Genomic DNA, 27,687 nt, shown 5'->3' on the forward strand with positions numbered 1-27,687 from the left:
AACACATTTTTTACAAATAAAAACACATTCTTAAATTTCAGAGCATCACTGTGACTGATCAACTGATCAACAAATGTAGCAAGATACTTCTAAGGGAAGTTTTCACCAAGCTTTTTGTCTGGGTGGTACCGGCCTACCCTGGACCCCCCATAACAATCCAAGCACCTATGTATGAGGAAGGATGTGATGCTGCATATGTCAGTCAATGGTCATGTGGCAGCGCCGCCATGCTGCTGTACCAGAAGTTAAGTTTGACAGCCCTAGTTTAAATTGATTACTGAGTGTCTGTGCAGCACAACATGGTTATCATCTAACAAGTTAACTTCTCCGCTTCAACAGGCTCAGTCAGCTTTCAGTGTGCACATTTCAGAATTTGCATATTTCATTAGCCCGTGTTTGATGTTAAACAATAGCAAAGCTCATTACACAGCTGTTGCGGCGTCTATGTGTTTGTATGAATGTCTGTTTATTTATTTATTTTACATAATAATTTTTTTTTTGTGACTTGCTATTTTTCAAAAACCTTTTTGTGAGATTTGCCTTGACTAAATACAAATTACAATTATTTTCACAGGGCCATTATGTCCACAAGGAGAATGAGGAAAAAGCCTATAGATGATGCAAAGACATACATTCTGTCTTGCACTGACAAGGATGGGTTTATGCCGAGATTCATTGACCATTACAAAGGTAAGTTGCAGAAGATTCCTTGACACAACTTGTGCATTTCAAAAGCATGGTAACATGGTAACATGGTAGATCGATATAATACACATCCGATCATCTAATCACTTGAATGTCCAAACCATAAAACAAATACAACTGACAAAGTTTAGTGAAGACGCAAGGCTCACATCGCTTTGCTTTTATGCCACTGACTGGACGGGGCAGAGTCATGTGTCTACACACGTGCTAGTATGCTTTTAAGGGGGAAGTGTTAACAGGATTAAAAAAACCGAAATAACCGACATGGGAAAATTACGTCGATTAGAGGTTATGAATTTCGGTTTTGAGTAAGTTGCATGATGTTCTTACGCTTCACTGGTGTTACCTGCACTAAATGGTACACGGCACTCTCAGTTTAAAACAGTCATAACCTAGTATTACCTTGGATACCCATGCTCTATTATAGTCTTTCAGGCCCTTCTAAAAAAGAAAAGTGGAAAAAAATAAACACAGAGCTCCTCTGACCCTTAAAGATGTAAAGGAAGTCGATGGAAGGACGTCTACATCAAGATTTCTCTGAATGGTAAAGACAATCAGTTTGACTGAGACATACATTATACCTTTTATTTATGAAAGATTACATTAACGGAGATTTAATTGGTGATTTTAATCCCGTCCGAATCTGCCACGTCTGTGTTTTTCTCACACAACCTCTGTGGTAATTCCAGAGCAAATTACCTACCGTTTTACAGCAAACTCAGTGATCCTCTGCGAAAACTAATCCCGTCCGAATGCGAATGTCTGTGATTGCCGGTGATATTTTATTTCACAACACTGTCCTTGTGTGTTTTGGCCAACGTGAATTACCGTAGATGCTCTTACGCGCGCATGTTTGATATATTTGCTTAGCGGCAAATAAATAATAATAAAAAATAATAAATCAAGAGCAAGATCGCGTAAACTGTTAATACCGGCTATTGTTAATATCAGCATCAGGTAAGATTACTCACGTTCATTTATGTACTCAGTTACACAATGTTTTAATTACATTTAATAAAATAAAAAAAGGGAACCAAGTTAAACTAAAGGAACCACACATTAACATGGTTTTGTTATACTAGCCATTTAGTATCTATTGTGTAATAATACTAAGGCAATCATTCTGAATGAATGCAATTCACGCATACAGAGCGCGTGATCTCTGTGACGCCCAGATGCACAAATCAGACCCTCCCACCTCTGTAATAAACACGGAGATAGTCCCGTCCGAATTGGTACATGAAAATCACAGACGTCAGGTGGTAAGAATCGAAACTCAAACGTAGTTTAGAAAACTAGTCCCGTCCGAATAGGGCTTTAGTCTACTTTTTTTTTATCAGTTTACAGTGGTATTTAAGATCAACGTTTGCTATCATGTGGTGTTCTTGCCTTGTTTCAAGTTGTGGTTTTTTTAGACATTCAAATTTGTGAACGATTCCAGCGTAAAATGATTAGCACAGACACCTAACTTTAAGCCAGTGGGAAGGGTTGTAGGAACCGCGTCATTAAAAATGAATTTAATCCACTGGTCCCTGACAGCTTGGTCCGTTCTTGGGAGAGAATACACATTTAAGTTACATGCTGATTCTGACAGTCAACAACAGAGCAACTCACATTTGCACTACATTTCTGCATCTTTCGAGACTGAATATGAGGGGGAGAGGGGCAGGGCGGGCTTCCTGCACCATAGGTCTGCGGTGTCCATATATGGTATTAAAATCTCGTATTTGAGTGCGCGTGCACGTGGGCTGGTTTACGAACCCAGGGGTAAACAAATGCTTCACTTTTAAATATCGGCTTCCCGGCCAGTGTATAATCGTTAGGCAATCATAACATACATTGATTCTCGTGGAAAAGTGAATATTACAGGTCATGACTCCTTTAAGGGAACCGAATGTAGCATAGACAGGACCTCAGTGATGCATTGATGTGGATGGGTATGCATCAAAAACATTCTTTGGCCACATAAAGTCTGTTCAAAAAAGCACTTTACCTGTAGAGTATCACAACTGGGAGAGTGCTGAGCATTGTCTGCGGGTAATACACTTACTAGACGCAAGAACCTCAACCTCACTTTGAAAATACTGTAGTATCTCTTTTTGAGTCCCAGAATGAAATGTTTAATTATTATATATTATTGTAGGAAGAGGAGTGTTTGCCACACACCCCATTGAACCCGGGGACTTCGTGTTGGAGTACAGGGGTAAACTCCTCACACAGGTGGAATGCAAGTCAAGAAAATACTCAGAGATTGAAAGCACATTTCTCTTTGACTTTCAGTGGCAGAATCATCACTTATGGTAAACATTGAAAGATGGATGTTTTGTATTGATTTAGAGAAATTACAAGTTAACCCTGAAACAAGGGTTTAATACTTGATGAATGAATTAAGCACAAAAACTCTTAAATTCTTTTGAAAATAACTCTTTCAATAAAACTTTTAAAAAGATGTAAAACTTACCATTTTTCTGATACTTTTCAGCCTGGATGCATCTGAAGAAGATGGATCTCTCGGAAGATTGGTCAATGACAACCACAAAAATCCAAATTGCGTTATGAAAAAAATCATAGTTGACGACAAACCACATTTGTGCCTTTTTTCTCTGAAGAAAATAGAAATAGGAGATGAAATTGATTACAACTATGGCGATTCAAAATGGCCTTGGCGCAGTAAGGTGAATTGGTTAGATTAAGTATAGAGATTTCTTTTTTAAAAAATTTTGTTGCAAGAGCAAATTTTGTATTTCTCCAATATTAGCCATGTTTCCAATATTACTCTTTACTGTCTATGGAAATGCGTTTAATCTTTGATCTGTGATGTGTGTTAAAATGAGTTCTTCTTTATCTGCAATCCAGTTGAAAAAAAACCAAGCTCCAGCCGCAGCATTAGAGAATGAGACCAGCCCTGTTCCTCAGATGCTAAATGATGGACCAAACCCAGATCAGACCTGCACACAGGTAAAAGTACATTCAAACACATTCATCTATGCTGACATGTATGTGGTGGTGTTCTACTACTAAAGTGGCTTTATATTGGCTGTTAAAAGCCAGATAATGTCACACACACACCGGCATGTTTCCAGTCATGTTCTTATGGGGTCCTTCCATCTTCCAAAAACATTTGTTTCTCTAGTCTCTCCTTTACACACTCATATGTCTGTAGTCTGTCCCATGTGGGGCCCTTCCGTCCAGTTCTTACTGTAATTGTTTTTAATGCACTATGGCAACACCTGACATGGCCTCAACTGTGATTTTAACATTCGTAATTGTATACTGTATCTGAGCTGTTAGATGTTTTAAAGCAATATTTTGATTTGATCCACTGCAAACTCCTGGAATAGACGTGAGCTGCTTTTTAGTCCATGCTCTCAGTCGAGAGTGTGCATGCGCGCGAGCGAGAGAGAGAGAGCGCAAGAGAGAGCGAGTGAGAGAGAGAGAGAGAGAGAGAGCGCAAGAGAGAGCGTGTGCGTGCGAGAGAGCGAGAGAGAGAGAGAGAGAGAGGATTAAATTCACATTTATTGTTACAATTAACCTGTTACAGGAGATTTACAAAAAACACAAACAATAAAATAAGATAAGTAACTACTTTCCCCCTCTTTTTTTTTTTTTTTTTAAAACCTCAAGATCAATTCATTATCATACAGTGTACATAATACTTCATTTATTCCCCATAGTTCTCTAAAGTTGGGTAAAGATTCCACCATCTTGTAATATGCATACTCCACCCTAATTCGAGAAGCTACCAAACCTAAAAACATAGGCAAAACACTTATTGACCTTTGCCCCAGCAGTCTGTTTTTTCTTGTCTTCCAAATAGCCAATTTTGCAGTGCCAGATAAAAAATTAATTAAAACAGTCACATTTTTCTTTTGAACTGAATACTTTGGCCCGAAAATGAACAATTGAAAAGAAAAATCTACACCCAGGGATAAAAAACAAATGCTTAAAAAATCAAAAAGATTGACCAATCGTGAACACTGTACAAAAAGATGAAAAATTGACTCAGTCTCAGAACAAAAAGGGCAACCCACCCCAACACTAGGATTGAGGTGTACCACATGTCTGTTTGTAGCTATTGCCCCATGTACAATCCTCCACTGGAGGTCTCCTGTCCGCTTGTCAATCGGACATTTGTACAGGGTACGCCAACTGCCTTTAGGAGAAAAATCTGATCCAAAGAACTGTGTCCATCTTGTTGAAGAAACTCCATTCAAAAATTGCATGTTGGAGACTTTAACACATATCAAATAGAGTGATTTCTTTCCAGCAGAATCAAAGCTTTCCAGAACTGGTGTTTTCAGAGTCAGTAAACAGCTTTCATCTTCTACCCAGTCGTCCACAGCTGCTCTTACATTGATTAAGGGAAAAAGATGACCATACCCCTCAACCCATTCATTTAGGACATCTGGGTCTTTCAAAAAAACTTGATAATCTGTCCTCAAATCCTTGAAAATATTTGCAGTACACTGTTGTAAAAAACGGATCGACTTCACACCGCTTCTTTGGCTCAAGTCTTTCAAATCACTTTTCAGGATATGTCCCAGCTTACTGCACCCAGCCGCTAACAGTCGTGCTCGCACATTTTCAGATGACAACTGTCTTGAAGATAAAAAGGAGTTGAAAAACAAAGGTTCCTCTAACAACCAATCACCAGCAGGTGTATTAGGTGATCTTGATACGATAAAAACCTTCCAGGCCTCTAGCACAGATCTGTAAAAGGGGGGTAGATCCACTATTTCTTTCTCTTGCAATTGCATTAAAAACAAATGTTTATCAAACCCCATTCCACCTGCTCTCCTTAAAAGAGCTGTTGCAGTGTCCATCCAGGCAGAGTTTTTATTGAACAAGAATCTTTGGGCTGTTTGGAGCCGAAAAGTCATTATCCTGGATTTAATATCCACCAAGCCCTGCCCGCCTTCTTGCACTGGAAGATACAAAGCGGCTGCTCGAATCCAGTGTTGTCCTGACCAGAAAAAGGTCACCAAACTCCTTTGAGTGCTTTGAATCAGTCCTGCAGGTGGCTGCAGTACGCACAGCTTATGCCAAAGCATAGAAGCGACTAAATTATTAGCGACCAAAACTCTTCCCCTATAGGACAGCTGGGGTAGCAACCATTTCCAGCGAGACAATCGGGTACACACTCTTTCCTCTAAACCCTCCCAATTTAACTTTTGAAACTCACTTGTCCCAAAATAAATACCTAAAATCTTTAACCCCTCTTTTTTCCATGCAAGACCCCCTGGCAACTGTGGAAGATTCTCATCAAAAAACTGCCCTGCCCAAAAGGCCTCACTTTTATCCCAGTTCACTTTCGCAGATGAGGCCTTTTCATACACATTAAGTGCACTAACCAGGGCCTCGATGTCTCTTTCATGATTAACAAACACTGTCACATCATCAGCATAAGCACTTACAGTAATACTTGAACTCTGAGATAAACCAGGAAAAATAAAACCAGACAAAGTTCTACGTAAGTTAAAAAGAAGAGGCTCAATGGCAATGCTATAAAGTTGCCCTGATAAAGGACAACCTTGTCTGATACCCCTTGAAACTGGGATTGGTCTGCTTAGCCCACCTCCCACTTTAACAATACAAGCAGCACCGGAATACAGCAATTTGACCATATTTAGGAAAGAATCACCAATACCAAAAGCTTTTAAAACATTAAAAAGATAGCCATGATCAACCCGATCAAAGGCTTTCTCTTGGTCTAGAGAAAATAAACCAACTTTCAATTCAAAACTTTTACAAATATCTAAAATATCCCGAATTAAAAACAAATTATCCATTATTGTTCTCTCTGGGATACAATAAGTTTGATCTTTTTGTACAATAAAGTTTAGGTATTTTTTTAATCTATTAGCAAGACACTTAGACATAATTTTGTAATCAGTGGTCAGTAATGCAACAGGTCTCCAATTTTTTAAAAGAGATAAATCTCCCTTTTTCGGTAATAAAGATAATACAGCACGTTGACAAGATATAGGCAAACAACCATCCTTTCTACATTCACAGAAAACCTCATATAAGTCTTGTCCAACAAAGTTCCAAAAATGCTTTTAAAATTCGGAGGGCAACCCATCAATACCGGGAGATCGTCCAATGCCAAGCTGACCAACTGCAGTAGTGAGCTCTTGAAGAGAAAGTTCACTGTCCAAATCAGTCTTAGAGTCCGAGTCTATTTGAGGCAAATCTTGTATTAGCTGTTCGACACAATCAGTGTCACATTGTTCAGCAGCATAGAGACTGGAATAAAAATCAACTGCATGATGCCTCATCTCTGTAATATTACTGGTCACCCTCCCATCAGGAAGGCGAAGACATGACATCTGTTTCTGTTGTGCCACTTTGTGCTCCAAATTAAAAAAAAAAGCACTAGGAGCATCCATGTCATTAACAGAGACAAACCGAGACCTCACAAGAGCTCCCTTCACCCTTTCATTTAAAAACAAACCCAGTTCTCTCTTTTTTTCTTGCAGATTGTTAAACAGATTACAATCATATCTATTAATTAGATCCACCTCCATATTTGATATGTCCTTTTCAATTGACTGGATCATTTCTCTTAGTTTAATAGTGGAATTAGCAGTATGTTGCAAACAAAACATTTTAATGTTTGTTTTCCCTATTTCCCACCACTGTTTTAAATTCTCAAAAGTGCCTTTACACAATCGCCACTGTTGCCAAAAAATCTCAAAATGTTTACAAAAATTAAGATCCTGAAGTAATTTAGTGTTAAAATGCCAATAAGATGAATTCTTTGTACACTTGGACATATTTATAATAAGAGAAACCAAATGATGATCTGTGTACCCTACTGGAGTGATAAAACAATCAATACTCCGACTGCTAAGAAAATTAGACATATATATCCTATCTAGTCGAGCAGCACTGACTTTATTATTTGCCATTTTTATCCAAGTATATTGTCTCGCTTGTGGATGTTTGATCCGCCACATATCTAAAAGGTCTACTTCTCTAACTATTCTTGATAATTGAGATGAAGACTGAAGGTGAGGTTCTTCATTTGTGCGATCAATAGTGAAATTCTCAGTACAATTCCAATCGCCTCCCATGATTATATTTCCATCAGCACAGGAACTTAGAGCACTTCTTAAAATACTGAAAAAAATTAATCGTTCATGTCCCACATTAGGTGCATAAGCATTTACAAAGTAAAAAATAACTCCATCAATATCAGCCTTTACTATTACTAATCTTCCATTTACAGGTTCCTCTTTTTTTAAAAGATTAACTCTTAGATCTGGAGAAAATAAGACTGCGAGCCCAGCACTCACATTAGTTTTATGGCTAAGTATGTATTGGCCTTTCCACCATAATCCCCAGTCTAGTTCATTAGCAATATCGCTATGAGTTTCTTGAAGGAAAATAACATTTAGTTTTTTTTGCTCTATTGTTTCAAACACAAGAGCTCGCTTACATTCATTCCTTCCACCATTAATGTTAAGTGAGCCAACCCTCAAGACTTCCATAAAAAATACTGGAAGAAAGAGCAGACAGGCAGAAAAAAGCAGAAATAAAGAGAAAGACACCATGTGATGCATGAAAAGAACATTAACTAAAGTACTTTTAACGTTCTCTTTTTCTCCATTTTCCGATCCTTTCTAACTGTGGTTAAATGCTTCTTTAAACGAAACCGCTTCTTTTCGCTCAGGAGATCAACCCCCACATTCTTCTGAAGAAAAGTAACTGACTTTACGAATTTTTCTACATCAGGAAAAAATTCCTTCACATCAACTTGTTTTCCAAAAGTATTATCTAGAAACTGATCAATTTCCTCTAAAGTATATAGAGAGAGCTCCTTCTGGGGATCTTGAGAGTTCTCTTCAAACCCACACTGTGAACAAGAGTCCATCTCCAGAACAGAAGCAGACTCATCTGACAGACCATCCTCTGCTGCTGTCATCGAGTCTGTTCGACTCTCCTCTGCACCACACGGCGCAGAAGCAATACTTTGAAACACACTCTCGTCACATTTATCATCCTGTTCAACAACTAAACGTGCTTTACTCTTAACCGCATCATCATCATCAGCAGTAGCATTATTTGAACTTGTTGCCGCTACCACCGGCATCTCTGACGTATTCACTGCTACATTTAAAGCTATATTTAGCTCTGCCTGCCTTACCTCCGTGACGCCTATAATCTCCTCCTGTCCCGTTTGTATTGATGAAACCTGAGCATCGGTCTCTATCACATCCACTTGGCCAACGTTTTCCTGTTCGCGATCTTTATGCGGACACATCTGCCGTTTGTGGCCAACATCGCCGCATACAAAGCAACGTAAACTTCCGGTAGTTGCATAAATCATATATGCTCCCCCTTCATGTTTTATACGAAAAGAAACATTAAGTGTACGATCAGGTGATTCTAAAAACATGTAAACCTGTCTCCTAAAAGACATGACATGCTTCAATGCAGGGTTCTTACATCCCAACGAAATCGCTCTGAATGGACTCGCAATCTTACCAAACCGCACTAGTTCACGCTCTAACACGTCATCAGAGATGAACGGCGGCACGTTCGAAATCACTACTTTACTAGATGCATTATGCAGCGGTGTTACTTGCACTAATTCATCTTTAATGATAAGCCCGTTTTCGATCACTTGATTTACAAGTTGTTGTTGTTTTAAGAAAACGACAACAGCTCTATTCATTCTAGACGCAGAGGAAATATTCTCATGTCCTACCTTCTCTCCTACAGCGACTAAAACATCCTCCACCGTCACTCCGTCCTCCGGCACGCACCTGAAGCCATTTCGCAGAGAGATGGATGGCGTCTCCACGTGGAACGCCATCCTCCTCTCACACGACTCCCACTTTTTCCACGAGAGAAATAATAAACTAATAACAAACCATACAAACAAATAAACACAACAAAAAATAGAGAAAAAGAAAAGAAAGAGAGAGAAAAAAAAACAAACAGGTGAAACTATCACAGCTTTACTCCCACCCAGCACCACTCTCGCCCAGAACCTCCCAGCATCCACCACGAGAGAGAGAGCGCAAGAGAGAGCGTGTGCGTGCGAGAGAGAGAGAGCGAAAGAGAGCGAGTGAGAGAGAGAGAGCTTGCGCGATAGAGTGTGCGTGCGTGAGAGAGAGTGTGTGCATGCGCGTGCGATAGAGAGAGCGCGAGAGAGAGACAGAGTGACAGAAACAGAGAGTGCGAGAGATCGTGCGCGAGAGAGAGAGAGTCATAGAGAGAGAGAGAGAGAGAGCCCCGGCCGCACGCTCACAGTCTTCAAACAACACAAGCACTGTCTTGCTCTCTCTCCCTCGCGCATATTAATCACTTGAGACGATAGTGTTGATTTTTAAATCATTTAAAATGAGAATGTGTACTCACCCCATTTTTGTTTGTAAGAAAAACATTTATTCGATTTCATATCGCAATATATATCGCAGAAAAATAAAATATCGCAATGTCATTTTTTCCCAATACCGTGCAGCCCTACTTCATACAGTTCTAAGTGTCTTCTTGTCTGTCTATTTCAGGTGAAAGGCCTTCAGACTCCAGCCGCAGCATTAGAGAATGAGACCAGCCCTGTTCCTCAGATGCTAAATGATGGACCAAACCCAGATCAGACCTGCACACAGGTAAAAGTACATTCAAACACATTCATCTATGCTGACATGTATGTGGTGGTGTTCTACTACTAAAGTGGCTTTATATTGGCTGTTAAAAGCCAGATAATGTCACACACACACCGGCATGTTTCCAGTCATGTTCTTATGGGGTCCTTCCATCTTCCAAATACATTTGTTTCTCTAGTCTCTCCTTTACACACTCATATGTCTGTAGTCTGTCCCATGTGGGGCCCTTCCGTCCAGTTCTTACTGTAATTGTTTTTAATGCACTATGGCAACACCTGACATGGCCTCAACTGTGATTTTAACATTCGTAATTGTATACTGTATCTGAGCTGTTAGATGTTTCAAAGCAATATTTTGATTTGATCCACTGCAAACTCCTGGAATAGACGCGAGCTGCTTTTTAGTCCATGCTCTCAGTCGAGAGTGTGCATGCGCGCGAGCGAGAGAGAGAGAGAGCGCAAGAGAGAGCGAGTGAGAGAGTTTGAGTTTTAACACACACTTTATTAAACAAAAACACTACATGACTTTACCTTAAATCACATATAAAAAACAACTCATTATTAAGTATAGAATACATACCAACATCACAACACCATTCAATCTCAAAAACATTGATTGCATTCATCATCTTGTAATAATTAAAATCAACGAGAATTCTTGATTTAAACATATTCTTAAAAACTGATACAATATGTTGCCCATTTCTCTGTTCTATTTCATTTCTTCTGGAAATATAAATTGCTAATTTGGCCTGACCAACAATAAAGTTCATTAATTGACACTTATATTTCTGTAGTCTACTATACTTAAAGCCAAATATAAAACATTGCTTCGTAAAAGAAATCCCTAATAAAGAAAATAAAAATTCTAAAAGATCAAAGAGTGGAGAAAGTCTGCCACAATTCAAAAAACAATGGAATATTGTTTCTCTCTCTAAACAGAAAGGACAAATATCATTTACAGTGGGATTCAGTTTCGTCACAAAGGCATTTACAGCGATTGCACCATGCAGTATTCTCCACTGGAGATCGCCTGCTCTTTTAGTCAATGGTGGTTTGTAGAGTACTCTCCACTCTGGTTTTATTTCCTCTACCACTCCTAGTTTGTCTCTCCATACTGTGTCAATTCTGTCTTTTAATGTATGTTTATTTATTACCTTAACAATGCATTTGTATAAGATCTTTCCTTTAACTGTACAAAAATCAACATTTTCATTTGTATTCAAACACAACAGAGGACTATTATGTGAGGATTCTTCAAGATCAGGTGTACTTCTGATGTCTGGGAAGAGGTCGTTAGCATCAGGGACAATATCACCCATACTGTAACTCCCAAGTAGAGCTTTTTCCTTGGAGTTTAAAACACCATCCAGTTTATTCAGAAAACTACTAACAACTCTCACTGATCTTATACCCAGATGTATAGCAACAGTTCCTGCATCTTTTAATCCAGGTCCGGCTTTTTCAACAATATCTTTCAATTGCAAAAGTTTCTTTGACACAAGCAAGTTTTTTAGCCCTGGAAGGTCAACTCCTGACACATCAAGGCGACTTCCAAACACCACCGGCTCTTCAAGCAACCAAAAAAGAGATGTGGCTGACTCTGTCCATTCATGTTTAAAAAGTCTCCACACTTTAAAAAGACTTTTATAAAAAGAAGGTAGCCTAGACAAATCCAGGAGAGTATAGTCCAACAGAAACAGTGCAGCATGAAGTCCCATTCCGTTCACCCCAGATAAAATGGTTTGTGCTAATGGTCTCCATACTAGATTTTGGGGACCCATCAGCAGTCGCTGAATGAACTGCAACCTAAAAGTCGCTCCTCTGCTGACCAGATTCACCAAGCCTTGACCTCCTTCATCCCTTGGCAGGAAAAGCACACTTTGAGGAGTCCAGTGTAAATTGTCCCAGAAAAAATTGACCATTTCTGCTTGAAGTTTTGGTAACAGTCCCAGAGGCGGATCGACACAAGCAAGTTTATGCCATAAAGAGGAGCCCACCAAATTGTTAATTATGAGCGTACGACCTCGATAAGACAGTTTGGGAAGTAGCCAATTCCATTTCTGCAAACGTCCTTTAATTTTTTCTAACATACAATCCCAATTTTTTGTACCAAAGTCATCATTCCCTAGAAAAATGCCAAGATATTTAAACCCGTCTTTCTTCCAAATTAAACCTTCAGGCAAACTGGGAGGACTCCTATCCCAATCGCCCATTAAAAGGGCCTCACTTTTTCCCCAGTTAACTTTTGCAGAATAAATTTTTTTAAAACTGTTAACAATAATCTTCAGTTTTTTAATATCATCAGCACCAGATACAAAAACGACTACATCATCTGCATAGGCAGAAAGGTGCAATGTGACATTACAGTATGGTATAGTAAAACCACACAACTCATTTCTTAATTTATGAAGCAGAGGTTCAATAGCCAGGGAATATAACATGCCTGACATGGCACATCCCTGTCTCACTCCCCTCTGAATCCTAAACGGAGCACTCAAACCACCATTGACTTTGAGAACACTTTCAATGTCACAGTACGTGGCCTCAATCATATTTATAAAAACTTGACTAAAACCAAAAGCTTCTAAAGCCTCTCTCAAATATGCATGTTCTACACGGTCAAAGGCTTTTTCTTGATCTAACGAAATTAGACCGCCATTTACACCAAATAGCCTTGCAACCTCCAAAACATCTCTAACCAATGAGATGTTATCGAAGATTGACCTATTGGGTATGCAATAATTCTGATCGGAATGTATTACTTGACTCAGAACTTGACTTAACCTTGTAGCTAAAGCCTTTGATAATATTTTGTAGTCTGCACATAAAAGAGATATCGGTCTCCAATTGCTTATGTTTTGGAGGTCTCCCTTCTTGGGCACAAGGGTAATAACAGCTCTTCTACAGCTTAAAGGTAACAATCCTCTATTCAAACTATCATTAAGAACTAAAAAAAAATCTTCTCCAATCACTGGCCATAGAATTTTATAAAAATCAACAGGAATCCCGTCAATGCCAGGAGTCTTTCCATTTTCCATTCTCATCATAGCGGTATATAACTCATTTTGTGACAAAGTTTGTTCAAGTATACTATTAGACTCTTCATCAATCTTTGGAAGATCATTAAGAAAAGTAAAATCATTATCTTCTCTTTGAAACAATTCACATTTATATAAGTTTGAATAAAAACCGACAGCATATCTGCGTATCTCACTAGGCTCAGTAAGCTCTTTCCCTGTGTCCGAGCGTAATGAATGAATGATACGACTCTGGCCGTTTTTTCTTTCTAAATTGAAAAAAAATTTAGATGGTGCATCCATTTGTGAGACGTATTAACGCTCCTTGAGCTTTGATACCCAACAAATCTGCAAGCATTTCCTTTTTGGATTTACTGCTTTCAAAACAAACACCATCACTTGTAGAAGCTGTTGTATTTAAAAGTTCTATAATTTCATTTTCTAAAATCTTCATTGACTGGGCCATATCTTTAGTGGCATTAATAGTGTACTCTTGACATAATTGTTTAATGTGAACCTTGCCACAATCCCACCATTGTTGTAAGGAAATGTAAAACTCTTTTTGTTTCTTGAAATTTTCCCAAAAAAAATAAAAAATTTCAATAAACTTTTTATCATTTAAAAGGGATGTATTAAAATGCCAGTAAGCGCTCTTTAAATAACCAGAATTAATAAAAATATTACAAACAACAGAACAGTGATCGGAAAAACCTACAGGAATTATTTTACATTCTCTGGCAAGATTTACTTGATGATTAGACACATAAAACCTATCTAGTCTTGCCATAGAAATAATATTATCTCTACTATGTGCCCAAGTATATTGCCTATTCTTGTGATGCACATTCCTCCAAACATCACATAAATCAAATGTTCTCAACAATTGCACAAGCGCTTTTTGTGAGGCGATATGTGGCTCTAAGTGATTTCTGTCTAATTTATCATTTTCAGTACAGTTAAAATCTCCACCGAGAACAAATAATTCTTCTGAGCTAAGGTCTTTCATAACAACACTGATTGTATCAAAGAAAGCAATTCTTTCAGCCCCTTTCGTGGGGGCATAAATATTTAAAAAAGTCATTGTAGTGTTTTCAAAATTAGCTTTAACTTTTAAAAAGCGGCCTTTAACTATTTCTTCTATGTCACAGGAAATTGGCAGGGATTTCTTTGAAAACAGAATAGCTACTCCTCCACTATTGGAAGACATATTTCTCCATCCCATTCTTTTTTCCAGTCTACTTCATTATTCAAGTCACTATGTGATTCCTGAACAAAGGTGACATCAATATGTTTTTGTTTAATAAATTCAAACAAACACATTCTCTTCTGACCGTCTCTGGCACCATTTAAATTGAGAGTTCCGATTTTAAAATCTCTCATAAAAAATGATGTTTTAAAAAGACAGAGATAATTAAAAGAAACAGTCAGCAAGGCAAAGACTTCTACCAGTAAGAAGAAATTACACCATATCTTGTTTTTCATCATTAAGATTTTGCTTTCTAAGTTTACCCACAATTTTCCTAAGACGGAAAACTTCTTTGTCTGCAAAAGCACCTTCTTTCATAAGAATTTTTGCATCATTAATGAAAGTTGATCGATCAGGGAAGTAATCTTCAACCTGAACCCCAGGTAAACCTTTAGTTTCTTTCAAAAATTTGCTAATGTCCTCAACTTTATATACTGTGGTCTGATTATCATTCTCATTTTGCGATGAAAGATAAGAACAATCAGAAATATTAGAATCTGAAGAATCACTGTCATTCTCTGGGACTAAACTTTCAACCTCATTTTTGTCTTTTTTGGTTTGTTTAAAGACTTTGGTCTGTTGGACTTTTTTCCTTTTATTTGGAACTTTGAAGATTGACTCTGTTTCCACCTCCAATTCTCCAACAACACCCTCACTGACCTGTTTACCAGTAGTTGTCGTTTTATCTGTATTGATGTCACTGCTCAAATTAACAGTGTCAAAAATCATAAGATCAGAAACAGAGAAACGATCTGCAGTAACCTCAGCCATAGTGGGTTTATTCCCAACTGACCCACCAGAAGCTGACGCAACAGCAGCAACAGGGTCCACAACATCCTCTGTAACAGACACAACTTCAGAAGGATTACTCTGAGTGTTAGTCTGTACAGTTGCATTTTCATCTATTTTTTCAGGACAATCACGTATGAGATGGTTAATTTTGCCACAGCCAAAGCATTTCATTATACTTTCAGATGTTGCATAAACTGTATAGTTAAAGTCTTCAACTTTAACATTAAAGGACAGGTTCAGCTCATCAGCGTTGTTTTTCAAAATCATATAGACCTGTCTCCGAAATGACACTACATGTTTCAACAAGGGTGATTTGCAACTAAAAGCAATTTTCCTAATGGGAGAAACAATCTTACCAAAGAAAGACAATTCTTTAGCAATACTTGCATCAGAAACAAAAGGAGGAACATTCGACACAACAATCTTTCTAGAAGGGCTACTTAGCGGCAGAACATGCGTAAACGCATCATTAATCACGACTCCCGTTTGTACAAGCTCATTAGCTTTTTCGATCGTGTTTAAAAATAAAACAACCGCGTTGTTTATTTTAGATGCAGAAACAATAGCGTTGCATCCAACTACATTGCCAACCGCTAAAGCACATTCCTCCACACTGAAATTACACAAAATCTTAATCCCATGACGCCGAGTTAGACCATCACTACTCGCAACACCTGAAGCAGCCATGCTTCCCGGTGTTACGGTTTAACTGGTTACCGTGTTATCTGGTGACCAACTTCCTGTTTAGGTCTCCGATGCAGATGTGCTGGAATGACGGCGGCAGATTCGCCGATTCTGAAAGCACAAACTGACGTGATATTAAGTGTCTAATAAACGCAGACTTGCTCCTTGTATGATTTTGATATTCTTGCAGAGATAACAAGTTATATGTATGATCGCCCGTAGCGGCTGTAGTAAGTAGGATAAACAAAAAATAAAATAAAGTAAATCTGTGTTGGCAGGGGTTTCGAACACGCGCTAAAAGACGCCGCGCCGCGAGACGACACTCACGAACCACCGCGCCACCGATCTTTACGTAAGCAGCTCCAGATGATCTCTGGATTCAACACAGGACTCTCGGCGTCACATTTTGACACTGGCTGAATCAAGGAACTGTGACCGTGTTAACTTGTGACCTCTGTTTGCAAGACAAAATCCAATTTTACTGTTGCTATAAGTTAACAATTCCAGCCAAAGCGCTTCTAATGCTGCTAAATGATTTGATACGATCTGAAAATTACTCATCGTCAACAATTAGGAATCCCATTAATGTAAACATGCACAACAACAGCCCAACGTTTAAGTAGCTTAGTTCCATTGGTTCATTGACAAAACACATTCTCACAGTGGCAGGCTGCCCACATACACTTCTTGTTTTACAACATAAAAAAAAGATATATCTGTCATCTATCCAAGACAACATTTAAAGTGTTACTAAATGACAACAACTTTTAAAGAGTGTCAAAAACACTACTAGTAAAAATCAGGATTTACAAATGGATCCATATCTGTTGGGACATTGTTCCCATGCAACCTCTCAGCCACAATGTCAAAATATGTAAATGACAAATTTCCAAAATCTTTCAGTGCTCCACAAGTTATTTTTCACCATCACAATCCCTTTAATTGTAAGATACAATGGATTTACAGGTACAAGGAATTTATCTAGGTGTACTAGACATTTGTCAAAAATACAAAGAAAAAAAAATGAATCAAAGAAATGTTAATGCTCAAATCAATCATGCTACAAAAGACGGTGTACACAGAAGTGGTTCATTTCAATGGTTCACAATCATTAAGCTCACTGGTTTGACAATGCCATCATTAAATCAATTAACTGACTTTAGCTGAAAAATGACTGTTGTTCTCCGTTTTCCTGTTGACACTGTAAAGCTGCTTTGACACAATCAGTTTTGTATAAAGCACTATATAAACAAAGGTAAAAAAACAAATTCATATAACACTTCTAGAGGACTTTTCACTGCTTTACCACACAAACACTTAAACACAAGCAGGACAAATCAAAAGGCTGACCAACACAGTTCCAGTGAAACCATAGGTCACATGTGATATTAATCTGTGAAGAATGCATGTTGCACTTTAAAGACAATGTGCCTGTGTTAACTTGTTTATCATCTAATTTGTTTAATAAAGATTATGTGAAATATTATCTATTATATTGTCTAAATGCTGCTGAAAAACCTGAATAAAAACAACACAGAACATTTTCACGAGCTTTAATGGTTGTAACGGAAATGGCCATTTGGGTTCAATTAAAAACTTTGATGGTCTTTGCATGTAAGTCTGTAATGACAATTTTATGTAGTCAATTGTGCTTTGTTTCTAGTTGATTTCAATTCAGATGCATACAATCACAACCATTCAAGCAGAAAAATATGTTGCAAAGTTATTTAAACAAAGTAAATTACACTTTACAGCAAAGTAGTGCATCCTATTATTATTAAATATTGTTCCTCAAAGTGAAATGATGCATTCTGTACATCTAGTTTTGCAGTTCATAGCCAATAAGTGTATGTGGGCAGCCTGCCACTGTGAGAATGTGTTTTGTCAATGAACCAATGGAACTAAGCTACTTAAACGTTGGGCTGTTGTTGTGCATGTTTACATTAATGAGATTCGTAATTGTTGACGATGAGTAATTTTCAGATCGTATCAAATCATTTAGCAGCATTAAAAGCGCTTTGGCTGGAATTGTTAACTTATAGCAACAGTAAAATTGGATTTTGTCTTGCAAACAGAGGTCACAAGTTAACACGGTCACAGTTCCTTGATTCAGCCAGTGTCAAAATGTGACGCCGAGAGTCCTGTGTTGAATCCAGAGATCTGGAGTTGTTTTCGTGAAGATCGGTGGCGCGGTGGTTCGTGAGTGTCGTCTCGTAGCGCGTCGTATTTTAGCGCGTGTTCGAAACCCGTGCCAACACTGATTTACTGTATTTTATTTTTTTGTTTATCCTACTTACTTCAGCCGCTACGGGCGATCATACCTATAACTTATTATCTCTGCAAGAATATCAAAATCATGCACTGAGCAAGTGTGCGTTTATTAGACACTTAATTTCACGTCAGTTTGTGTTTTCAGAATCGGCGAATCTGCTGCTGTCGTTCCAGCACATCTGCAGCGGAGACCTAAACAGGAAGTTGGTCACCAGATAACACGGTAACCAGTTAAACCGTAACACCGGCAACAAAAACACGCCGGGAGCAGACTTCCACAACTTTCTCTAAAAGAAACTACTCCTCATACACAAAAAAAAAAAACACACACAAAACATAAACAAACAAGCAAACACAAAAAAAGGTTAGAAAACACACTCAGGTGTCGCTCACCACGCACTTTTCTCACTCGCTCCGCAAACGCTCGCACATTCGCACCAGCCACAGTCGGCTACCGCTCACACACGCTCCGCCCAATCGTTCCCAGCATCCACTCCGAGAGAGAGAGAGAGAGAGAGAGAGAGAGCGCAAGAGAGAGCTTGCGCGATAGAGAGTGTGTGCGATAGAGAGTGTGTGCGATAGAGAGAGAGAGAGTGTGTGTGTGTGTGCGCGCGAGCGAGAGAGCGCAAGAGAGAGCGAGTGAGAGAGAGAGCTTGCGTGATAGAGTGTGCGTGCGCGAGCGAGAGAGAGCGCGAGAGAGACAGAGCGACAGAAAGAGAGAGCGCAAGAAAGAGCTTGCGTGATAGTGTGCGTGCGCGCGCCCGAGAGAGAGAGAGAGTGTGCGTGCGCGCGCGCGCGTGCGAGAGAGAGAAAGCGCAAGAGAGAGAGAGAGCCCCGGCCGCACCCTCACAGTCTTCAAACAACACAAGCACTGTCTTGCTCTCTCTCCCTCACGCATATTTATCACTTGAGACGATAGTGTTGATTTTTAAATAATTTAAAATGAGAATGTAAGTGTGCTCACCCCATTTTTGTTTGTAAGAAAAAAATTTATTCGATTTCATATCGCAATATATATCGCAGAAAAATAAAATATCGCAATGTCATTTTTTCCCAATACCGTGCAGCCCTACTTCATACAGTTCTAAGTGTCTTCTTGTCTGTCTATTTCAGGTGAAAGGCCTTCAGACTCCAGCCGCAGCATTAGAGAATGAGACCAGCCCTGTTCCTCAGATGCTAAATGATGAACCAAACCCAGATCAGACCTGCACACAGGTAAAAGTACATTCAAACACATTCATCTATGCTGACATGTATGTGGTGGTGTTCTACTACTAAAGTGGCTTTATATTGGCTGTTAAAAGCCAGATAATGTCACACACACACCGGCATGTTTCCAGTCATGTTCTTATGGGGTCCTTCCATCTTCCAAATACATTTGTTTCTCTAGTCTCTCCTTTACACACTCATATGTCTGTAGTCTGTCCCATGTGGGGCCCTTCCGTCCAGTTCTTACTGTAATTGTTTTTAATGCACTATGGCAACACCTGACATGACCTCAACTGTGATTTTAACATTCGTAATTGTATACTGTATCTGAGCTGTTAGATGTTTTAAAGAATCTTTTTTTTTTAATTTTGATTTTAAATATTTTGGTTTGATGCACTGAAATCCCCTGTAATGGTCAATTGGACCATGGATCAATGCTCATGGGGCTTTAAAGTAGTCAGGTAACCTTATTGGGTTATAATGGCCAGGTAATGTAACACACACTGGCATCTTTCCAGTCCCATTCTTGTGGGGCACCTTTTAATGCATTATGGTAACATCTGGGGAGAAAAAAGAAGAAAATCTGCATACTGGGTTAAAGCTCACAGTTACCTTTTTATTGACTAAATAACAAACGTTTCAATCCAAATGGTCTTCCTTAGGCAACTATATGATTGTATTGTAATACTAAAGTATCGCTGTACTCTTGATTTTAACATTTATAATTGTAGACTGTCTAAAAGGGCTGATGTTTATATTTCTGGATTTAGATTTTTAGTCAGACCATGCCATGTTTTTTTGGCCAACCTTTCTAATTCAATACTTAATGAATTTGTTTATTTTTAGGTATTTACTGTCCAAGGATTTTCACTGGTTGATTATCCATATAGTGATGAAACTGATGAGGATGGTATGGAAAACGAACCTCCCACCCCACACCTGGATGTCATTTTAGGGCAGAATGATATTGGCCCAGATGTTTCAAATCATTTGTACGATTCAGATGAAACTGTTGTGAAAGAAACTTGTGATGAGGCTTCTCCAAGCAACCATTCCAACAATCAATCGGATGATGAACTTGTTCCACCACTGAGACGCACAAAAAGCATTATGGTAAGCCCCAAAACACATTTTAACAATATAATTAACTTGTTTATGTGATAAATTTTGTGCCACTAGTAAGCAAATTTGAATAATTTTATATTTGAATGGGAATCATTCACTTTGAACCTGAATCGATTGTTTTGAACGATTGCTTTTAAAATCTGAATCTAAATGGACTCATTTGAAATTGAATATTGGATTGACATAAACACCTGCAGGAGTGATGTCCAGTGATCAGCGCTCAGGTGTGTGCTTAAAAAAAAAAAAAGATACAACGTGCCCAGTGGTGTAGGCTACTGGTCAGCCAGCATACCGGGAAAAACCCTGGTAGGCCGACGCTATCACTCCCAGACGCCGCAGCCGGTCTCTGTTGCCAAAATCCGGTCGAGTCCTCCTCCTCGCCTGGTGCATTAATTATCAATTAAATAGAGATCACCAACAATCAATCAGTAATCATTTATTAGAGAAGCTCAACTCTTCTTTTCTAAATGATTGCTGATTTTTAATTGATAGGGAGACATTTGTAAGGTGAGGAAGACACTTCGGTAAATTACTGACTAATCTCTCCCTCTCTCTTGAGTAGTTCCATGTCTATGGTAAATGGTAAATGGACTGCATTTATATAGCGCTTTCAACAGACCACATGGCCATCCAAAGCGCTTTACAAGTTGCCTCACATTCACCCATACACACTCATTCACACACCAACTGCAGTGTCAGCCATTCAAGGCTCCATCCAGCTCATCAGGAGCAGCTGGGGTTAGGTGTCTTGCTCAAGGACACCTCCACACTTGGTCAGGTGGAGCCGGGGATTGAACCACCAACCTTCCGGCTTGTAGACAACCTACATGAACCACTGAGCCACTGCCGCCGGGAATGGCACTATATCATTATGATGAATAATTTGCTGTGAAGTCATTAAATTTAAGAATCAAATGCATGAAAACTGAAACGTTACTCTTTTTTTAATAATGTTGTCAACGTTTACCCCACCTGGAAGGCAGTTTGAACATGGGCCTCAGCAGGTGGATGGAGGGGTAATATTGGTCAATAATTTTCATAGGTGTCTAGCTCACCTGACAACCTCTGAATGGTCTCCCTATCAAGTAAAAATACAGCAATCATACAGCAAAATATCTCCATGTCTCCATTTTTGCAGATGGATAGAGTACAAGATTTTACCCACAGTCTCTATGATAGTGACAGCCCAGAGGAGACTACTTTTTTTAAGCCTGAAAGGGATTCACAGAAGCTGAGAAGAAGGTCTTGCCGTCCCGTAAGTCTTTTTTTTTGGGGGGGGGGGGGTGTTTCTTTTGTGTTTCTTTTGTGTTTTCATGATTGTGAAAATGTCTGTTGCTCTTGCTAGTGAGTCTGATGGGGATTCTTATAATTTGTAAATTTACTTGTACTGAAAATGGTCCATACAGATTTTTCTTCATTTAGTATCCTGAGCCTGTTCAATCAGTATATTCAGGTTTTTTATATTTAATGTTGCAAAAATAGTTATTAACAGATGTGTGTTTGTTTTTAAAGATTCAGATGAATCTCATGGAATCGGATGACTCAAACTTAGGTAGCGAAGAGGAGTATATTCCAAATCCCATAGATGAAAGCACAGAAAGTGATAGCAGTATGGAATTAACCCTGGGAAAGGAAAAAAAGAAAAGGTGCATCATCCAGTCAGAGCAAGTTTAAGCCCAGAGAGAGAAGTAGATCCTCCCGAGAGAGTAGAAGCGAGTCCTCCAGACAGAGCAAGTCTAAGCCCAGGGAAAGTGGAAGTAGATCCTCCAGAGAGAGTAGAAGCGAGTCCTCCAGACAGAGCAAGTCTAAGCCCAGGGAAAGTGGAAGTAGATCCTCCAGAGAGAGTGGAAGCGAGTCCTCCAGACAGAGCAAGTCTAAGCCCAGGGAAAGTGGAAGTAGATCCTCCAGAGAGAGTGGAAGCGAGTCCTCCAGACAGAGCAAGTCTAAGCCCAGGGAAAGTGGAAGTAGATCCTCCAGAGAGAGTGGAAGCGAGTCCTCCAGACAGAGCAAGTCTAAGCCCAGGGAAAGTGGAAGTAGATCCTCCAGAGAGAGTGGAAGCGAGTCCTCCAGACAGAGCAAGTCTAAGCCCAGGGAAAGTGGAAGTAGATCCTCCAGAGAGAGTGGAAGCGAGTCCTCCAGACAGAGCAAGTCTAAGCCCAGGGAAAGTGGAAGTAGATCCTCTAGTCATAGCCAATTTGACTTTAGCCAGAGAAGACTTTTGGAAAGATGTCATGATCCCACACAAAGATTTCCAAATAGCAGAGTTGATGGGAATGAAAAGGAAATCGCAACATATTCTGAAAACAACGTTTCAGTGCCCCTGGAAGAAGAGCAGTATATCATTGTCAGTCCAACTTTAAAGAAAGATGATGGATCCAGAAGCTATAACAAGAAACATTTCTGCTTTTATTGCAGGAAGTTTGTCCAGAAAATGTCAAGACACTTGTGGCGTAAACACCAAGATGAATTGGATGTTGCGAAAGCATTCAGTTTTCCAAAAAACTCAAAGGAAAGAAAACTACAATTGGACTACATACGAAATAAGGGAAATTTCGAGCACAACAGTCATGTTTTGGAAACACAAAAAGGAAAACTAATCCCATGTAAACAACCAGGAAAAAAATCAGAGGGACATAAATTTGCACATTGCATTCACTGCTATGGGCTGTTCTCAAGAAGAGCGATGTGGCGGCATTTCAAGGTCTGCAGCTTCAAACCCGAAAGTACTAAACCAGGTAAAAATAGAGTTCAGGCATTGTGTGCTTTCGCTGAACCTTCTCCATCGGAATATACAGACGCGTATTGGAAGTTCTTGAGTGTAATGATTCAGGACAAGATTGCAGTTGCAATTAAAGGAGACAACTGCATCCTCAATTATGGTTTCAGGTTGTTCAAAAAGAATGAGAAGATAGTCAGTCAACACCAGTATATACGCCAAAAACTGAGAGAACTTGGCAGGCTTTTATTGGAAGCTAAAAAAATCACACATGTGAAGACCATTCAAGAACTCATCAAACCTGAACAGTACTCCCAGGTTGTCAGAGCTGCAAAGAACCTATCTGGATTCAGTGAGGAAACTGGCATATACCAATGTCCCTCTCTTGCACGCAAGGTAGGGCACAGCCTGCATTCGTTGGCTATGTTTATCAAGTCTGAAGGACTGAAAAAGAAAGATAAAGAAACCATTAAAGATGCTGAGGAGTTTGCACAGTTGTATTTAGAGAGTTGGAGGTTTGATATTGCAGGCCAGGCATTAACCCAGCTTAACCGGGCCAAATGGAATGCACCGCAACTTTTACCTCTTACACAAGATATCCAAAGGCTACATTGCTATCTAGAAGAAAAACTGCAGCAACATCTCAAAGATTTAAAAGAACATCGTTCATCCACAAATTGGAAGGAACTTGCAAAAGTAACGCTGACACAAGTTATGCTTTTTAATCGGCGGAGAGCAGGTGAAGTGTCCCGAATGCGCCTGTCTGCATACTTATCGAAGGACACATCAGAGGAACAGGGAGATGTAAATTTGGCCCTCACAGCGCTTGAGCAGAAGCTCTGCAGGCATTTTGTGCGAATAGCAATTGTTGGAAAAAGAGGAAGGAAGGTTCCTGTTCTTCTAACCCCATCAATGAGAGAATCACTTGATGCTCTTACTGAGAGCAGAGAAGAATGTGGGGTGCTGAAGGACAATGAATATCTGTTTGCATTGCCACAATCTGACCATTACCTCAGGGCTTGTGACTGCTTGAGGCAATTTGTCAGTGAATGTGCAGACATAAAAAATCCTCAAGCGCTAACATCAATTCAACTGAGGAAACATATTGCTACCCTGTCTACTGTTCTGAACCTTAAAACCACCGAGCTCGACCAGTTGGCAGACTTCCTTGGTCATAATATCACTGTTCACAGGAAACACTACAGGCTCCCAGAAAGCACCCTACAATTAGCCAAAGTAAGTAAAGTCCTTCTGGCAATGGAACAAGGACGCCTAGGAGATTACAAAGGAAAGAGCCTCGATGAAATACAAGTCGATGTAAATGGTAATTAACTTTATATTCTTGAAGGCACAATATATGACATTTAGTCTTCCACATTCAGAAAACAACTATTTACCATGTAAAACATAGGGCAGTAATGGTGACGGGATGAGATATAATACTACTGTTGTATACTCTTGCAGATTGCCCATAGTTTCAGCTTTCCAAACTCATTTTTTTTTTTATCAATTATCATTTTAGAGACCATCGACATGGAGGGACCTTTAGCAGAGGACATTGAAGGTATGTGTATACAATGTTCCTAAATTGATTATAAATGATCCGTTTTAGATATTTTGTGTATTGTATTCTTAAGTTATTTCCCTCTCCAGATGTCAGTATGCTAGGAGAAGATGGGTCAGATGATGAGGTCAGCATGTCATCCACGCAAGAATGTACCTCCACATCACAAAGTCAAAACCAGGGAGTGTCTGCCACCGGTGAGCTTGAACGCAATTCTTACCTTTCATGCATTTCACACAGCACATTGCAAAAATTTGAAAATCAACAACTCCACCTCCCTCCTTTGTCCCACCCACCTCTTTCTCCTGCAACTCTGTCAGGAGACCTGTCCGATGCAGAGGCTGCACAATCAGTCAAACACAACCCCAGTTTTAAAACTGAACACTGAGTCAGTACTGCCTGAAATTACAAGTAACATTAACTTTGAGGTTAGCATGAACCCACCTGTTGCTTATAGGTTGCTCTAATCTCTCGGCACGGACTTCATACAGGGATAGCACAGCTACTCCAACACGTCCCTGTCACTACAGAACATCTGGAATGTGCGCGATAAGGTCTGCAGACTTGGTCTGCTTCATGGCAGTAAACAGACTCCACGGTTGTCCGCATTGCTGAGCAGTGACCACACTTGCACTGCAAAGGGTTGCCGACCCTCTCCTCACTGTCAACTCCGTCCGGAGCCGCTGCAGCTCCCTCAACTTCTGCAAAAACAGGTCTCAACCCTCCTCCTCATCACTGGCTCAAACGCATATGCCATTGGGTTAGATGACATCAAATAAACTCGTACAGCCTTGTCTTTTTGACATGTTTCCTCCTCATCTGTGTACTCATACTCGACTCGCTGTAACTGTGTACTCGTACACAGTTGAGGAGGAAATATGTTTGAGTAGCCGTGCAATCCCTGCGTGAAGTCTGCTCTGTGAGATTGGAGCAACCTATAAACAGTAGGTGAGGGCACACTAACCTAAACGTTAATGCTATTTGTAAAGTCAGTAAAAACAGTTGCTTTCTGTCTGATGAAATCAGTTCATCTTATATTGTCCAACATACAATCTTTTCGCCGCACAGCTACTTCAGCAATAGTGGACTGCGTGGGACAGTCTGTTGTCCATACACTATATGAGGAAATATACTGCTTGAGGGCCACTATCCTTTAGGTCTTAGATGTTTCCCTGCTGCAGCACACCTGATTCATTGTGCAGAGCTTGGCAACAAGCTGTTTGATCTATTTAATTTGAATCAGGTGTGTTGAAGCAGCAAAACATCTCAGACCTGCAGAATAGGGGCCCTTGAGGACTGGAGTTGCCCATCCCTGGGCTAACATGACAACTAATATTTTCACATCACTAGTCACTTGAAAAGAATTTAGGACGATAGGAGACGGGATGAAATAAACTGTGTCTCTCTTTAAGAGACACAAATCCCATATACTGACTTCTTGTTAAGTGCCTTGAGATGGCATCTGTTGTGAATCGGCGCCATATAAATAAACTGAATTGAAAATTGAATTGAATATACTAAATTATTTATAAAATAAAACAACCACTGTACTGACGGCTATTACATATTTCATGTAGTGTATACTAGGGCTAAACGATATATCGTTATCGTACCTATATCTAGATATGAGCTTTCAAGATATTACTATCGAAAAAAGCAACGATATAGACGATATAGATTTCCCCTCTCCACACTCACTGTGTGCATACAACTCTGGCAGTCACAACAAACATCAGTTTTACGTGTGCCCTTGACTGCAGCGCTAAAGTCAGCGCGCACACACTAGGGACGTGGGAACTATATTGTGAGAGGGGGGACGGCGTTTCCATGGTGACGCGACATTGCTTGTCACATGACACACTGCAGCAAAAACAGCGCTGAATGAATGATGATATGCTTTTGTCATTTTTTCTTTTTTTATTCAGAATATTCACAAATGTGTTAGCTATGGCATGAAATATCTGATATTCCGATGGTCAAATACATGCAAGTGGAAGTATATTGTTGTTTAAACACCTTTATTACAATTGCGTTAGTTGAGCTGTATGCGCGATGGGCACCGCCGTGTTAGTTTGTGCCGCAGACGCAGTTCAGAGAATCGGATCTGTTTGATTTACAACCTCTATGTTTACAACACGTGAATTCATCCACTTCTCCCGAAATACTAAAAAAGTAAGTGGCTGGTGAACTGGGAATAGAATATGTAAACACTGAAGTTACTTACACAATGTGTCTCTGATATGAATAAAACGTGTCCAATTATAATGGAAAGGATTATTATTACCTCTTCCATAGACATCAGTGTGTATTTTAAAAACTCTAAATGTATTGTTTTTTTAGTACTTATGTGAATTTATATGTTTGAAACCGAAAATAAACAGTATGTGGTTGAAAACACTGAAAAGTTGTGATATATGACAGCTCTGAGCGCGCCTGTCTCAGTTGATTATGTGATGCACTTGATCGTACGCTCCAGGAACCAGCCTAGACTGATTACACCTGTGTGATCATATGTGCGAAAGGCTTAAAAACAACAATTTTTGAAATGTAGGCTTAAATCAAACACATTTTAATTCAGATTCTATATATATATATATATATATATATATATATATATATATATATATATATATATATATATACACATACATACACACACACACACACACTGGGGCTCAAAAGTTTGGGCACCCTTTGCAGAATCTGTGAAAATGAGTAATTTTCAAAAAATAAGAGTTC

General features: G+C 39.3%; 1 protein-coding gene across 4 annotated transcripts in view; it reads left to right on the plus strand.

Moving 5' to 3' along the window:
* The first annotated feature begins 604 nt into the window (after positions 1-604).
* LOC127957824 (uncharacterized) overlaps positions 605-27,687 on the plus strand; it is a 33,390-nt gene continuing 6,307 nt past the window's right edge. The window contains exons 1-11 of one of the 4 annotated variants that reach the window (XM_052556520.1): positions 605-690; positions 2,849-3,005; positions 3,188-3,380; positions 3,562-3,663; positions 10,224-10,325; positions 19,448-19,549; positions 20,390-20,656; positions 21,807-21,923; positions 23,084-24,708; positions 24,907-24,948; positions 25,038-25,145. In XM_052556520.1, coding sequence (XP_052412480.1) covers positions 663-690; positions 2,849-3,005; positions 3,188-3,380; positions 3,562-3,663; positions 10,224-10,325; positions 19,448-19,549; positions 20,390-20,656; positions 21,807-21,923; positions 23,084-23,122 — 1,107 coding nt within the window. In that variant the 5' untranslated portion in view covers positions 605-662 and the 3' untranslated portion in view covers positions 23,123-24,708; positions 24,907-24,948; positions 25,038-25,145. The remainder of the gene's footprint in view (positions 691-2,848; positions 3,006-3,187; positions 3,381-3,561; positions 3,664-10,223; positions 10,326-19,447; positions 19,550-20,389; positions 20,657-21,806; positions 21,924-23,083; positions 24,709-24,906; positions 24,949-25,037; positions 25,146-27,687) is intronic. The other 3 variants (XM_052556521.1, XM_052556523.1, XM_052556524.1) reach the window with 3 other exon arrangements.

The sequence above is a fragment of the Carassius gibelio genome, chromosome B5 (genome assembly GCF_023724105.1).
Source record: "Carassius gibelio isolate Cgi1373 ecotype wild population from Czech Republic chromosome B5, carGib1.2-hapl.c, whole genome shotgun sequence".
NCBI lineage: Eukaryota > Metazoa > Chordata > Actinopteri > Cypriniformes > Cyprinidae > Carassius > Carassius gibelio.